Source organism: Benincasa hispida, chromosome 3 (genome assembly GCF_027475165.1).
Source record: "Benincasa hispida cultivar pf3 chromosome 3, pf3_genome.v1.1, whole genome shotgun sequence".
In the NCBI taxonomy this organism is placed as follows: Eukaryota; Viridiplantae; Streptophyta; class Magnoliopsida; order Cucurbitales; family Cucurbitaceae; genus Benincasa; species Benincasa hispida.
Window position 1 is genome coordinate 76,879,688 of NC_143480.1, and position 17,780 is coordinate 76,897,467.

The following is a 17,780-nucleotide window of genomic DNA, read 5'->3' on the forward strand; positions in this document are numbered from 1 at the left end:
ATCATAAAAACATATTATTTAGAGTTAAAAAAACTGCATAAGATACCCAAACATATAAACTCAACTCTACATCCCAAACACAAACATATGAACTCATACCAAATAACTCTGCACCCCAAACACAAAAATATGAATTCCACAAATATATGAACTCCATAGACATATGAACTCCATATCTCCTATTTCAACTCAGTACTCCAAATAGCTCTTATGAGATATATAAAATACGTGCCCCTCCAAGATATACTATAGGGAGTCGCTTTGGTGGTCAAGTGGTAGCAATTTAGATGTTTGGGGTTTAAGTTCTAATCTTATAAGATCTGGTTTATTTTCATTTTTCTTTTTTCTTTTAACCTTTTTCTTTGCTTAAAAAATTATTTTCTTTTATATATCTTAACATTCACTTTCATTTTTTCTCACATATGTATTATGTTTATATACAAATGTTTTTAAAATTTTCAGCTGGTTTGCTAATTATTTAGTTATTGAATTTTAATTTTTAAAAATTAAGACATAAATTTTTTGCTTTGTTATTTACTTTACCATCATTTTAAAATTACATTCAAATTAGTACAAGTTTAATTCTCAATTTTTAAAATTATGATTAATAAATTAATAAGTTCCTAAAAAATGTCTAATAGATATATAAGCTTTCAAAGTAGTATCTAAAAATCTCATAGAATATTAAAAATGCTTAACAGTTAACCGTGTGCGTGTGCGTGTGCATGCCATGCGTGTTAATGGGCTAAAGTTTTAACCTTATACGAAATTGTGTCCTAACATGAAATTATGGATATGTTATTGTCCGTATATCAATTAGTTATGCTACAGTATTATATGATTTGAATATTATATCGATACATCTAAAATTATATTTATATGAACTAATTGTACCCCTCTTTACGTAAAATTATAGATCCACAACGACATATATAAAATAGAGACGGAATGACATTTAATTTCTAATACTAAGAACAAGTATCTATTTTACCCATAATTTGTGATATTTATAATAATAATAACATTTGGCGGGCAAAAATAAGAGGAAGGAAATGTTGACACTGGGTAAAAAGAGGAGGAACTCAACCTTCTTTCATAAGATAATAGGGAGCGGAACCCAACGGCAAGAATTAGCCAATTTGAAACAATAATTTCAAAATCCGCCCACAATTATCTTTTAAGATTTTTATTTTAAAATTTATTTTATTGATATCCTCCAGGCTTCACCGTTCTCCGCCAATTCCCAATCTCCCTTCTCCATAGCTTCTAAAGACCTCAATATCCGTTCCTCACCATAACCCTCCGATTCTAGGGTTAGGATTTTCACCTCTTCTTCTTCTTTTTCTTCTTCTTCTTCTCCTTCTACCATTTTCCCTTTCCAATTTTCTCTTCAACTGTCTGTTCACTCGTTGCTTTTCTTTTTCGATTTACGTTCTCGATCTCGATCTGTGCTTCTCTTCAATGGATATGCGCAAACGAGGGAGGCCCGATGCTGCCTTCAATACTAATGGTGCCTTTAAGAAGCATAAGCAAGGTTCGTTTCTATTTTTAATTTTATTTTTTGTTTTTGGGTTTTTGTTCGTTTTGGGTTTCTTTGAGTGGTAGTTCGATGCTTTGTATATCTTCCGTTTCTACCACTACTTTATGCTTTTTTCTGGTTTCTTATAGAAAGTAGGAGAGACAAATTATGTGTTTAGCTAGTGCTTTGTTTTGTTCAATGTAGGGGGAGGAACGATTTTTGGTTTCTGTTTGTTATTCGTTTCTTTTCTGTAGTTAGAATTGTCGCTTTTACTGTCTTAGTGGTTTCTTTCGCATTTGTTTCTAAGGATTTTTTAGTTTGCTTACAGGAATTAGTGGCGCCATGTGTTCTAGCTCTGTGATCTACTCTTATATTTGTGTTGATTCCAATTCTGTTGTACTTCATTTTTTTTAGAACTAGAGATGACTGGAAATACTCCCTTAGAAAGTGGATTTCTTCCAGTTATTGAAGACGGTTCTTGTTTGTAGGTTATGAGACTAAGGGTTAGATGTAACTAGTGGTGAAATAGGAAAGTGAGTAATCGGATTAGTTTTAGAACTGTCTGTTGGTGGTGAGTCTTGGGACCATGTGAGGGTTTTTGGTCTCATTGTCATTCTTTAACAAAGTGTCCATAGGGCTCAGTACAGAATTGTATTATTACGGCTAATTGTAGAGCCCTTTTATTGTTCTCCATCACTTCTTTGTTTTTCATCAACATTCTCAACTCAACAGCCATGGTTTGACGTCTCTCCACTCTTATACCTCATAATCGACCATTACTACTTTACTACGTTATCCACTAGTCTGTTGGGAATGTTGATGAAAAATAAAGAATTGGGAAGGAAGATCCCGTGATGTAAGTATTCTACCCCTTGGACTAGTAGCGAGCATTTCTAATGCTGCTTCAATTCCAATTTCTCCATTTACTAAACTTGAAATTATCGTCAAAGAAATTCTAATCAGTTCAGTCCCTCTGTTTTATTTATTTTCTGTTGAAATCCTTATTCACGATTTGGGGCCTCTTAAGATCAGTTATAAGTTATTTTAGCCCTTATTCTTTGTCAATACTTTCAAGCCTGTTATTATGAGATAACATGTGGGTTTTAAAACTCTAGGATTGTTGTGACTTAGAAGTACTGGTCACCACTCCTTCAGGTCGCTAGTTGTCCTGTCATTAGATGACTAAATCCTCGGCCTGTTGGGATTTTTGAGTTGTTTACGCATTTTAGGGGATATGAGCTGAATATGGAAATGGTCTCTTTCAAGAATTATGACTTTACGAACGATTCCTAAATATCATGTTCATTTGCTACAATTGTTTTTTTCTTTAAGCGATAAGTGAGGGAAACTGTTTCCTATATCATATTTATCTATGGACATGATACACTTTGGATCAAGACAAAAGTTAAAACTTTTCTGGCAATAAGTTTATTATATCCTTAGGTCGCTCATTAGGGCTATAAAGAAGGCTTAGAATGGAGGGTTAAAATATTTTATCTACCACCGATGAGATTCAGTGCTAGGTGGGGTTTTCCCCCCTTTTTTGGTGTTGGGCCTTATTTTATTTATAATCCTCGGTAACCTCGCAATCCAACTGAAACAGTTTAAGTTACCCAATTCATATATTATGAATGTTACCCTACAGAACAGAAAGCTACAAATTATCTAGTAATTGTTTTAGTTGCCTAAGTAATTTAAATGTGAAGATGTATTAAAGCATTAGAGTAAAAATCTTAACAAATTATAACTGAGAAAGAATAATTAATGTTTTGCAACAGAACTGGAGTCCTTATCAACTGTAGGGAGCAAATCGAAGCCATGCACCAAGTTTTTCAGGTTCATATCTTACCTACCTAAATAAGTACTTGAACTGCATACTATCTCTCCCTAATGATCTAAACTTGCTGTAAGATAATTGATCATGAATTTCAAGATATAGCTGGGTTATTCCGCTACTGAAAACTGGGAATGCAGGTATAAATTATTACTCTAAGCCTTCAACCAAGTGAATAAGAATTTAAAACTAAACTTATTAATGAGTTTAGAACGTTAGAATTTTTCTCAATTATTACAAAACTCAGAGGCCCTCTCTCTCTGTTTTCATTTTATTTTGATCTCATTCCCATTGGTTAAAACTTAGTTTGATTTGATCTATTGTTTTTACGTTTAGTTGATTATTATTTTCTTTTGGTCCAGTTCTATTTTACTGGCTGAAGTCCATCGTTGCATTTATCTTTGTAATGAAGTTTTGAGCCTTAATTTTCATCCACATATCTCTTATCTGAAAAGAGACGACTTATCTTCCTTTCCCCTTGTCAATCTCGTTAGTTTGTAATAGAAATGCCCCCACCATAAAAAGAAAAAAAGGAGGCAAAAAGAGAAATATGGTCTACATCTATTTTTAAGCAAAATTTGGTTTTTAATGAAAGAATGGGGAAAAAATTAATTTATGCCCCTAACACCTTGAAGGGTGTATCAATTAAAACCATACACTAATATATGTATCGTTTTAAACCCCTTAAATTAAGTGAATCAATTTATACCCTCCATTAGTAATTTATTATTCTCACTTAATTCCATTTAAATTCAACTTGAAATTGGCTTAATAAATTTATTCTTCCAAAGCCCAGTCTAAAGAAAAATGATCAAATCATTCTTCCTAAGTAATTAGACAAGAATAGTGGAAGAAGAAAATGTGAAACCACTCATAAATAGATAAACTTACAACTATCTATTTGATTTTGTTAATCCTTGTATTTAAAGAAGTCATATGCACGTCTGAGAATTATCTATTACAGGTTTTAAAATGGAATCCTAACGATGAGTCTAAGTTGATTCGCTTATGAAAGTTTAGCATTTAAATTGATACAATTATTAGTTTTAAGGATTTAATTGGTACAATCCCAAGGTTTAAAGGTATAAATGATTTGATCCAAAAAAAATATTATTACAGTTTTCGTTGCATACTTTTTGATCATTCTACTAGTGCATGCCATTTCCTTTGATTTTTAATACCTCTAGGCTCTATTAAATTCTTCAGTATGTTGATGGCTTGTAGAAGTATGGATGGAGAGTATTGGGTAGAAGGGGGGCTAGGCTTACGAGTCTTTTTCAGTTCCATCGATGTTGAGTTGTTTGTTATCAGCTTTGAGTTGTCTAATATTAATGGATCGTGTGGATGGCATTTTTCTTATCTTGGTATTTGATGGAGTGTCCTTCAATCCTTTTTTTTCTTCTTCTTCTGCTCTATAAAATATTATAACCATGCATTTTTATATTTTGAAAAGGAGATGGACTACAATTTTATCTTGCTGAGTAAAAATTGATTTTCAAATTGTTTGTGACGATCTATTAAGTGCCTATAATTTTGAATTTCTTGAATTGATTTGATCACTTACTAATGTATAATTGTCTGTTTATCTCATTATAAGTGTGAAGTGTTAAGCTTATAAGATGTCTTCCTCCCAATGTTCCAATTTTCTTGTAGAATCATAATCTGCCTTAAGACCCTCCTATTTTCTCTCTTCCTTGCAATGTGATTAAACTTTGATCCCAATGCGAAGATTTAGTTTGGGCTATTTGATTTGCTTAAGCCTCTATTTAAGGTGACTGTTTGATTGGGTTACTTGATATGCTTTGAAGTCTTGCCAAGTTTATACTTGACACAATCTGTCGGTCCTGTTGGAAGTTGTGTTTAAAAACAGTTTTCTATTGTTAAGTTTTTTTTTAAAAAAAAAAAAACTTTTCATATGGATAACTTGTTTGGCAGTATAAATTATTCCTTCAGAATAAAAAAGGGTTAAAACTAGAAATATTATTTTATTGCTTTCTTTTGTTCCATGTTTTCTGAAATTTACCGTGCATACGATCATTATCTTGATCTAATTATGTTGTTGATTTAAATTAATTTAGTAAACGAATGAATGAATATCCAAAATTGAAGATATTTTTTTCCGAGACGTTTCTAAAAGAGCAATACTTGGGTGCGTCCTTATCTTCTTGCAATGACCCCAACCACGCTAGGAAAAAATAAAAAATATTTTAGAAAAGAAAGAATAGTCTGTCATGTGGTAAATGGTGGTTGGACAATTAGGTGAGTGACAAAAGGATGGATGTTGCCAGCTCAGGATGCACGCTAATATTTTTCTTTCTTCTAAAATTGAAATAGAATAGTAAATAGTTTTTAACATGTTTTTAGTAAACAATTTCTATAAGAATTCGTAGAATGGACACTTAAAACATCCCTTTGCGGTGATTGATTTTAAGCTGTTTCTAAAAATAAATTCTTGTTTCTTTGAATAAAAAGAATAAACTGTGAAGTTTTAAATGTTGGTAGTGGTGGTAGGTCTTTTTAATTTTATTTTTTTAAATAAAGATTAATATTATCACCATCACCATCACCATCACCATTTTATTTTTTGTTGTTTTATCCCCTGTTTATCAACAAATAAAGTTCTTATTCCTTTTAGGTTGAGGTTCACTTTTTTATTTTTGAATGGTGATTTTTTGCTGTCCATAAAAATCGTAACTATTATACAAATAATCCAATGAAATTCTTAAGAACTTCTGTCTAATTCATAAAAAAGATTTTGCTATAAAAAATGATTTTTGGTACCACAGGGAGGGAGAATATTGTTTTGAACCATGTTTTTAAATGCACAAAGTGCAATGGCGCCCTCTGGAGCCTAGGCGCAAGGTGCACAAAAAGATGCTGACTTTTTCTGTTCTGCATTGATATACCCAAGAGCCCTCAGAATGATTTTTCATGGTGTTCTCTTTCTAAGTCGTTTGTTGATTTCGCTTCACAAGTTTTATGCCGAAATGCTGTTATTTTTCTTGCTGTAGTTCTCTTTGTTTATTGTTTTTTATTTCACATCTGGTGGAGTTTGTATTTTTTAAGCATTAATCTTTTTTCATTCATCCATAAAAAGTTTCATTTCTTGTTCAAATTTTTTTTTTAAAAAAAAGAAGAAATTTCAGGAGGTTAGGTTAGAAGATCTATTTGCAACTTCGTTTCTAGTGGGGCTATATATATACATATGATTCTTGTGGACTTTCATTTCTCTTTTGTACACTGTTTGTACTGACTAGTGAATAGTAGTTTTAAGATTTATGAATTTCCGAGGAGGGAACCTGCATTTGTACGTGAACACAGATAGTGGTTCCGAGGTTTGGTTGATCTTACAGTTGTGTTATTTATCATTTTTTATTTCAGTACCGCTGGTTGTCCATTTGGTGAAAGCTGCCACTTCTTGCACTATGTTCCTGGCGGTTATAATGTGGTGGCTCAAATGATGAATCTTGCTCCTGTTGGTTCTCAACCATCTAGAAATATGCCTGCCCCACCTGTCACCAACGGTGGGTCCTCTGCTCCGTCCCAAGTCAAATCTCGCATGTGCAACAAGTACAACACTGCTGAAGGCTGCAAGTTTGGTGATAAATGCAACTTTGCCCATGGAGAGTGGGAACTTGGGAGGCCTAACCCTCCATCTCACGATAATCCCCGTGCTATGGGAGGAGGTGGTGGAGGAGGACATATGGTTGGTCGTATGGGTGGGCGAATGGACCTTCCGCCACCAGGTCCTGCTGCAAGCTTTGGCGCTTCAGCTACCGCAAAGATCAGTATAGATGCCTCCCTTGCTGGAGCGATCATTGGCAAAGGTGGGATCAACTCCAAACAGATCTGTCGCCAAACGGGTGCGAAACTTTCCATCAGGGACCATGAATTGGACCCGAACCTGAGAAACATAGAACTGGAGGGCACTTTTGAGCAAATCAATGAAGCAAGTGCAATGGTGAGGGAGCTTATTATCACAGTTTCGATGACAGGACCAGGTAAAGCACCTGGGGGAATGGGAGGAGGTCCCGCGCCTACGGGTAGCAACTATAAAACAAAGCTGTGTGATAATTTTGCAAAAGGTTCTTGTACTTTTGGTGAGAGATGCCATTTTGCGCACGGGGCAGCTGAGTTACGCAAGTCTGGAGTATGATCGAGTTCCCGATTTTGCCTAGTTTTTATCAAAAGGGAGGTTTTTGCTTTAAAGCGTTCAATTGACACGAGTGCGATATTGAAGTTGGGGAGGGTTGTGGTTCTGGTTCTTATGTTGTAGCTTTGTGAGAGTATCTTTTTGGCATTCCTTGATTAGAAGATAATTAAGTTATTTATTTTAATGATTGCTAATCATTTTCATTGCCCGTAACGTAACATTACATCAGATGTTGTTCCTTCCATTCGTAAAAGGGCGAATAACCAGACTTCCAAATTAATGGCCATCTTTGCTTTTCCAAAACTAACAACTTTTGGTCTTGTTTGGTAATAATTTCAATTTTTTTTAAAGACACTTTCTATTTTTAAATTTTCAAGTCAAATTTTGATAATTAGAAATAGTAGGTTTTAAAAATTTGTTTTTTTAAAATTCGGTAAGAATTTAAACATTGTAAATAATTATAAAAAATGGGAGTGAGCAAATGAAATGGTTATTAATGGGTTTAGTTATTTTACCTAATTTGATGGTTGTGATTAAGAAAAAATTACCCAAAACAAAATGACTTGAAAATATTCACATTTAGGATATAACAAACTTTAGTTGACAAACCAGAGGTGTTTATTGCAATTTAAATATGCGTAAATTATAATTCAAAAGCTTCTCATTATGTTGCCCAAATTTGTTTGTTTAAATGAATTTTTGATAACTAATCATTCAAATTCACCCAAAAACTTTCTGATTTGGAACAATTTAAAAAGGTTTTACTATGAATCAGTTAGGATTTGAATCCATCCTATAAATTGGTCAAACCTTCATTCAATTCGTTCAAAAGGGTAAATCTGGATTAGAGGTGTTCCTCTTCCTTTTTACTAATCACGTTCACACTTTAACCACATTCAGATTAATCGTGAAGAGTTCATTCAAGTTGGAGAAGGTGACTCAAAAGTCGAAACTCATTTCAGATTTACTTTATTATTTATTTATTAATTTAATTATTGGAACGACAATGCTGCAAGTTGGTTAGATGTAGAAGATGGCATGAGGTAGAGTATTCTAGAAGAGAGATAGAAAGATTGAGACAGATAATCAAACAAAAAGGTGGGATTGTTTCCTTCTTATTTTTTTCCTTCCTTTTTTCGTTCTACTAGACTCATAAATGTCCACGGAATATATAGGGTTCTCGGTAGAAAAATTCTCCTTTTTAGGAGATTAATTAATCTAAGTCACAATCACTCCTTTTCTCTTTTAAACAATTGTGATCAAACATCTCACGTTAAGCTAGGCTGATATATATATATATATATATATATATATAAATTTTTTATGTAATTTATTAATTATTATAAAATAAATGACCAAATATATAAAAATATTTATGTTCAATATATTGTCATGTTGTGCAAAAAATATTGTGTTGTTAGATAATAAAAATAAAATGTAATGAAATTTTTAAAAGTTGAAAGGATGACTAGATAACAATGAGATAATTTAACCATAATTAGACGTTTGTGTTTGTTAACTTTTTTTGGTGGGATGAATGAGATGAATATTAGAAATTTAAAAAAAAAAAAAAAAACCTAAAAAGAGTATTAAATAATTAATTAAGAAAATAGTACACATATTTGTACTTTCTAAGGTATGTTGGCTCAAGACACTCATTCAAACTTCTCTTTCTTGGGAAAAAAAATATATCTTTTTGGGTTTTAGGTGTTGAGTTTAGTTTCTAAAAATCTAATGTTTTTGCCTCTTAGATTTCAATAAGGCTCAATTTTAGTCATTAAGATAACATAATTGATAATGGTTCACTTGGGTCATGATTGGACTAATGTTAATTAATGCAAAGACATAAATTAAATAGATACACCGAACATTTAAGCTAAAAATAACCTAACTTAATTGACATATAAATGTGCTATTAACCGGTCTACTAATTGTTCTACAAGAAAAAAAAAAAACAATTTTATGTCAAGTACTAAAATTTTAAATTATCTACTAAATTCATGAAGTCTCAATTTTCATCCAATATAATAGGTCTTAGAGAAATATAATATTTTAAAACTTTGTGTATAATTAGAAATAAAATTTAATTTTGTATCTAATTGAATCATAAAGTTTTAATTTTGTATCTAATAGATAGGTGAATTTTAATAAATATCGAGTAGGTTAATTATTAGACACAAAATTAAAATTTATGTCAAATAGAGTATATTGAACTTCTAAACATTTCAAATATATAAAAGAACCATTTGAAACAAAATTGAAAATAGAAAGAATTTATTCTTAAACAAAACAAAAAATCTATTTTATCAAAAAAAGAAAAAAGAAAGAAAGAAAAACTAAAAATCTAAAGACTTATTTGTAACTTTTTAAAGTATATGAACCATATATCAATACAAATCTACAAGTGTAGGAACAAAAATTATAATTTAACCGTATATGAATTTGTGTCTCCCAAATAGAAAGTTTACAGGAGAGGTACATGAATGAACCGGTAGTAGCACATCCGAACGAGAGGGATCCTGAGGACATGAAAGTATGGTTAAGAAACGCTTAAAAGAATTGAAAGTTACTACCTATACCAACAAGATGCACCTTCCTTTTCGGTGACTCAATCATAAAAACTCTAAAATTAAGCATGATTACTGGATGAGGTATTTATAATTAATATCAAAATATTAATTATAAATATTTTGATTCATTTTTTAAAAATGACTATTTTAAAATTCAGAGATTAAACATGTAATTTAATCGTGAAATATATAGGTACATAGGTTTAAGTGGTGCAATAATGACACTACTTTACCACGCCATGTATGGAGACGACAACACAGAAGGCCTTATTTTGATGATTGCTTCTTCTCTCGCCCTTGCTTCTTCTCTCCTTGCCATCATCATCCCTCAAACCAAACTTCACTTCTCTAAAACCGACTACATCGCCGCCGCTTCTTCCGTCATTGTCTTTCTTTTCCTCCCTCTTGCCGTCATTGTAAACCAGGAACTCACCCTCCATAATCACCCACCTCCAACATCGCTATTAGTACAACCACAGTCATCGTAACTAACAACGACCATGAGTAGTCATCGATACGGAAACATCTTCATGGGACGACCTCCGCTCGGAGAAGATCGTACGATCTTGCAAGCGATTTTGAGCATGGACATGGCGATTCTATCCGTGGCGACAATGTGTGGCATCGGAGGAGCATTGACGGTGGTCGACAATGTCGCACAAATTGACGCGTTGATAGACTATCCATCTCGTAGTATTTCATTTTTGGTGTCGCTAATGAGCATTTGGAATTTCGTAGGTCATGTAGGGGCAGGTTATGTTTCTGAATTTCTTTTTATGAAGTACGAATTCTCTCGGCCGTTGATGCTCACATTCGCAAGTCTTGCATTAGCCATATTTTGATTGTATTTGGTGTCCCAAATTCTCTCTCTATTTTGCCTCTACAATTACTGGATTCAGCTTGGGGGCTCAACTGCCATTAACAGCCACGATCGTATCCGATCTTTTTGGGTTAAAACATTGTTCAACGTTGTACAGTGTAGGATCCGTGTCGAGCCCTGTCGGATCCTACATTTTCAATGTAAGAGTGGCGGGTAGGTTTTATGATAGAGAGGGGGAATGGCAAAGCAATGGGATGAGAAAAGTGTGTAAAGGGGTGGTGTGTTATAGGCTTAGTTTTATAATAATCATGGGGGCTTGTGTTTTAGGGAGTTTGGTTTCGGTGTTTTTGGTGCTTAGGACGGGGAATTTTTACGAAAATAACATATATGCAAGGTTTAGAAAGGGAGAATAAATTACAACACCACACACTAATACTACTACTAATGTTTCTACCTTTAGTGCTCTTTCCCTTTCACAACAAGAAGGAATGAAACCTTAAATGTATGGTTTTTACTTCCTAATAATTTGGTTTCTTTTTTCGTTTTCTCTTTATTTTGTTCTCGCAATTTGAAAAGTTTCGATTTAGTCTGGCTTGTAAAGGATAATAGAGAAGTAGATGAAAACAACCATGGAGGTTGAATATTGAAATTAGGGTTTTAGCTCACTTCCACGAGACTAGACTAAAAGCAACCTTAAATACTACCATGATTAAAATAGATTCAATGAAATTTTACATATGAAATAAATATTAAGGGTATTTGTAAATATAACAATTGGGTCAAAAGTATTTGCAGATATAGCATAATGCAATTACAAATATAGAAAAATCTAGACCCAGTTCTCAAAGTCTATCAATGAAAAATCATATCACTAATAGGAGTCTATCAGCAATAAAGTTTCTATCACTAATGAGAATCTATCCTCAATAGAATCTATAAATGATATATTTTTCTATATTTGCATTTTTTTAAAAAAGTTGGTATGCACTTAATTATTATCTTTAAAAGTGTTATTCAATTTGACTTCCAAAACTTGCAATGAGTAGCACTTTTAGTCATAATAATTAAGTGTATAGAATTTTTTTTTAAGAAGTACAAATATAGCAAAATCTATTAGGGGTTGTTTGGGGCACTGAATTGAGATATAGTCTAGAATTCATGTCTGTGGAGTTCATATATTTGTGGAGTTCATGTGTCTGTATTGAAAGAACTCTTATACAAGAGTATCTCTGAGCGGAAGCAGATTGTTCCAAATACATTGTGACAAAATTTTCACAATCTAACAGACAAGTTATGCAATAAACAACAAATTACCGGCATGCTTTGAATAATAAATAACAAGAGAACAAAATACGTATCAGTTGAAGAACACTTCTTCATCAAAACTCGTTCTTTCCAAACGAACTACTGCTCTCGCTCTCGCTGGAACGTCCAAGCAATCATTTACAAAAACTCTGGTTGTCTACTCACGAACGGCCTCCACACGAACACCGCAACAATTGGGATGACACCATCACTTAGAACCCTTGGTAATCTCGGTGTGAGAATCCAAAGTGTGGGTCTGTTCGAATTTGGTAGAGGGTAGGAGGATATGAAGATCGTATACAATGACCAAGCAAGTGGGAGAAGGGCAGGGTCTATCGTATAGACAATGCTTGATCGTTTAGAAGAATTGTCACACCCCGCCCCAGACCACCTTCTTAGCCTAGAGAAAGGCGTGACTGCAGCAGTTACCAACCCTTGGGCTGACACTTACTGCCTAATAACTCTTGCGGAATAAATTTGATACCAAATACAAATTATATGCAACGGGACGGCTGTAGGCCCACAAATTATTAACTTAAGAACTTAATATGTTTAGAGTATTTACAACATTAGATTTACAAGTCCCAAAACCCACAAACCCTAGTCCCTATATGAACAATAGCAACATGTGTACAATATTAACCGTAACCACCTAACAAACGGTTACAAGTCTTTTAGTCCTTTAGTGGCAGAGCAGATACTGAGCTATCTTCAGAGGATTTGACCGCTATCTGTGAGAGGGAAAAAACAAAAACATTTGAAAATGGGGTGAGCTTACGCTCAGTGAGTGACCGAGAAAACATAGTAAATTCTCATGCATAATTTCAAAAGATAGTTTTATCTGAAATATAATTTAATGCTGTATAAACAATTTCCAAGCGTAATGTATATAAAACTGTTTTAAACATAAAACAGTAAAATCATTTCTCAAATCAAAGTACTGTATAACTGGTAAAATAATCCCAACACCAACTGCTAGTCCAGAGAGAACCCTTTTGCTCAATCTCTGACTTTATTCGTCTGTGGCCACATTAGGTACTACTGCTCAGATACCTTCTCCTTGTACTTCAGTATCGAGCTACTAGGATACCTTCTCCAACATACTTCAGTATCCCGTTGGCTTGGTACCTTCTCAAACGTACTTTGGTACCAATAGATACCTTCTTCTTGTATTTCAGTATCTAGTTGGGTGGATGCCTTCTCCTTGTACTTCGGCATCGCATTTTACCAAAACTATTTATATACAACTTTTCTCTTTAAAGCATGTACAGTATAACACATATACCACATGGCTTTAAAGATGGTAATGCATGCTGGATAAAATCAATACATATACATATGTAAATAGTTTTTCAACAATATGCATGCGTTCACAACACAATTCAGATCTTGCTTGGAAACCACTTTATAAAACTAGTAGGCATGAGAATTATTTTCGCAAACATACTTTCTGTTAATGTTGTAATCAAACAATTTAAAAACATTTTAGCCACTCACCTCAAACTCTTAGGAACTTTTCACTCTAGTAGCTCCTCGGGTTCTTTTTTCACCCCTAGAATCTAAATTCAAATTACAACCTAGATTACTCATAGTTCCAAACCTTATTTGGAAATACTTCCTTCTACAAACTTATTCTAAAATGTCTTAGGAATCTTACCCTAAACTTTCAGCTCAGAATTCCTCGTGATTTGGCCGGAATCTCAAAATATTCAAGACTGGCCCAGACTGATTCGACAGTCTGACTCTTCTACCTTCTTCTCAACCTCCAGCCCAGTTCCTTTGAGCGTTTTCCTCCGGCAGCCTTACTATGAATACTAGACTTCCAGAGCTTTCAGATGAATTTAGAATCACTCCAAACACACGAGTATATTGGAAGATCACCTCGTCCAAAGTTGACACATTCCACTGAACCCTCACTGCCCTCTACTTTCTCTACCAAATTTATGATTTTTGTGTGATTTGAAAATGAAATCCCAACTCCCTATGCATTCAAATTGCTCGTGGGATTGACAGCACCTACTTGACTCATGGCCAAGTGTTAATTCTCCCTTTATCAACGTAAGCTGACTTCACCTTGATTCAATGTGTTCTTCCCAAACGCATCCAACACAATTTCTTAGGGTTTAAGAATTTCTCTTAATCGGACAACTAGATTTTAATTGACGTTTGCCTTTACGTCTTCAAGCTTTGTTTATATTCAAATTAGGGTTTTTACATGCATAATCCACCCCAACGTGTCCAAATACATCACCCAGAAGCTTGCTCGGCCATTCAATGCATAGGCGAGGTGTGGGCGTGACGTTCAAATCGAACAAAGCAAGGCTAACGCATAGGCGCTCTCGCTCTTTCCGCTCTCAGCAGTGTCGCTCTCTCCAACTTTCTCGTTGGTCTCGCTCTCTCCCCCCTTCTTGCTCAAAATCTCGCTCTCTTCACTCTCGCTCTCTCCAGCAATCTCGCTGGTCTTGCTCTCTCCAATCTCGCTCTCTCCAGCTTTTTCTTTTTCTCTCCACTCTCACTCTCTCCAGCTTTCTCGCTGGTCTCGCTCTCTCTAGCTTTCTCACTGGTCTTGCTCTCTCCAATCTCACTCTTTCTCTCGCTCAAAATCTTGCTCAAAATGATCTCGCTGATCTCGCTGATCTTACTCTCAACGATCTCGCTCTTAGCTACTGTGAACATTGTTTGTCTCCGTGCAATTTCTACACAATTGTGCCACTAGTCACTTGCCTTCCAGTGCCTTGTGCGCAACACGCATTTCATATACATTTTCCATACTTAGCCAATTTTTCCCAAATTTCCCAACCTCAATGTCCATATTTTTTTTTTCAAATTCCCATTCCTTCTTCACCATTCCACACTAACTTTCTCATCAACCTACTTATTATTCAAATTTCATTACAATTTTACCAATTAAAGCTCAACTTAAATTATTCAAGGAAAATCTACTTAACACTTAGAAATTTCCCTCCCTTTAACTTAGGATTTAACTTTCACTTAGATAATTCCTTTTATCACTTGCTTAAGTAAGGAAAATAGAAATCCGGATTTCACAAGAATGTACACGATCGTGTAGTAAATAGGATGCGATCGTATAGACGATCGTTTAGTAAACGCTCGGTGCTAAACGATCGTTTAGAAAAACTTAGGTGATCGTTTAGAAAGAGGCGCGCGTGTATACGATCATGTAGCAACGATGAGCTATCGTGTAGTCTCTCGATTTGCTATGTGATAGGTTGTATACAACTCGTGAGCGAATTATGTGATCTTTTGCAAAATGAAAATGATTTTCATTTTATTCTTCAGTTACAAAAACTAAATGAAACTTCCCACTATCACACGATTACGGAGAAAACGTCGGGCACAATTATCCTATAATTGTCCAATTAAAAATAATAAATATAATCATATTATATTTATTAACCTATAGTTTAATATCACATATAAACCATAGTGTTTTCTTTCTCCTCCACTAGATATAAATCATATTTATATCATTTTCCTTCAATTAATGTATCTCATACATAAAGTCAATCATATCATATATAATTAACCAGTTCAATCAAATCATATATAATCAAACTCCCTCTTGTCAATTTGAACATTTCAAACTAACCCAAAAGCTGATTCTCAACTTGAATTCATTGAGCTACCAAGAGGACTTTATGAACCTATGGCTCGAAGCTCCAACGATACATGAATAGCTGACTAAACTCTTTAGCCACGAGATCTACCATCCGTTAACTACCAAGCATTCCACTAAAGACCGACAACTGAACTCTTCTTGCCACAGATATATTTCTGTGTCCATCGGATATAACCAATCAACAGTACAATAACCCTTCACAAATGCTCGTAAGTACAGCTGGGCCAATTTACTGTTTTGCCCCTATTGTTACATCTAACTCCTTAACTAGGATGACCATAGGTAACATGACCTCAATCCTAGCTGTAACTACAAGGGCAAAATGATACTTAAGGATTTAGATGTAACTACATGGGCATAATGGTTATTGGCCGAGCTGTACTTACGAGCGATCTGTGAAGGGTTGTCGCACTGCTGATTGGTTAAGGTGGACATATAATATATCTGTAGTAAGGAGAGTTCAGCTGTTGGTCTGTAGTGGAGTGCTTGGCAGTTAACGGATGGTGGATCCTGTGACTAAAGAGTTTAGTCAGTTATTCACGTACCGTTGGAACTTCGAGCTACAGGTACATAAGGTCCCCTTGGTAGCTCAATGGATTCAAGTTGAGGATCAGTTCTTGTTGTTGATTTGAAATGTTCAAATTGACAAGATGTAATTCGATTATATATGATATGATCAGTGTGGTGTATGAGATACATCAAGTGGAGAGTTAATGTAAATGAGATTTACATTAAGTGCCATGAAATAGAAAAAGAGCTTTGGTTTGTATGTTTTATGAGATGAAATATTAAAACTATAGGTTATAAATATAGTATGGTGTGAACCCTGGACCCTAATTTCTCTACTTGAGTATGTTCCCTACTGAGATCAGTATGGTGAGTAGGTTGATGTGGAAACTAATGTGTAATGGTAGAGAAAATGGTGAAAAATTAGAAGAAAATTGTGAATTTGAAAACTTGACTCTTGGGAAAAACTTGAAAAATTGGCTAAGTATAACCCATGCGTAGGAAGTAAGAAAATTGACTAAGTGTTGTCCATGCATTGACCTTGATCATTTAGAGGTTATTTGGGGCGTTGAAGGAAGCCAAAGTGTGGCCAAGAACAATGCATGCAGCAGCCAAATGTATTGAGAGGTTAGAACAACGCATGCGGCAGCCTCAAGTTATGCATCCAAGGGCGCTGGACGTTGGACACGATGGTATGCATGTATGCGGCCGAAGGAGATGCATTGGTAGTTTTCAGTGGTGCGAGGGCATGCGGTGCAAGAGCTTGCAGTGATGCGAAGGCATGCGGTGATGTGGTACAAGGCATGCATCGATGGATGGCATGCGGCGATGGGGGCATGTGGCGATGGATGCGATGGACGCGGCAGTGCTATGCGATGGTATGCGGCGATGGATGCGGTAGTGCTACGCGATGGTATGCGGCAACACTATGCGTTGGTGATGTGCTATGCGTTGGACATCCGAAGGCTTGTGAGCGCATAGGACAAGCTAGTAGTATGCATTGAAAGAGTGTTGGTCATTATCCTAGTTGAGCGCATAGAGCAAAGGTAAGCCATGCGAAAGGAAAGGATATGTGGCCAAAGATGAGCTTGCGAGCATCTAGCATAATTGACCAAGTTGCATCAATTAGATGCACAAGGAAAGATTGAATGGACGCATGCGCCGGTTGATGGTGTCCGGACATAGGTAGGTTGCGGCAATTGGATGGGCGCATTTGTGGTTAACGCATATGAGGACGCATGCAAGGTCTTCATCCGGACATATGGCTTGTTGAGAAGAAATATTAAGCCTTAAGGAAATGAGATGAACACACAAGAAGACATGCAAAATTGAGCATTTTGTGTTGGCTAAGGATGAGGAAGACACCTTAGTTTGCAGTGATTTGAGGGTTGCGTTGATAGTGTGAGGGAAAAGACACTTGGACATACGACCA

General features: G+C 34.9%; 1 protein-coding gene across 1 annotated transcript; it reads left to right on the forward strand.

Annotated features, from left to right (window-relative positions):
• The first annotated feature begins 1,097 nt into the window (after positions 1-1,097).
• On the forward strand, positions 1,098-7,703 carry LOC120073778 (zinc finger CCCH domain-containing protein 52). Its single transcript, XM_039026616.2, has 3 exons — positions 1,098-1,534; positions 3,298-3,355; positions 6,735-7,703. The coding sequence occupies exons 1-3, from the start codon at positions 1,462-1,464 to the stop codon at positions 7,507-7,509; spliced, it is 906 nt and encodes a 301-aa protein (XP_038882544.1). The 5' UTR covers positions 1,098-1,461; the 3' UTR covers positions 7,510-7,703.
• The last annotated feature ends 10,077 nt before the right edge of the window (positions 7,704-17,780 follow it).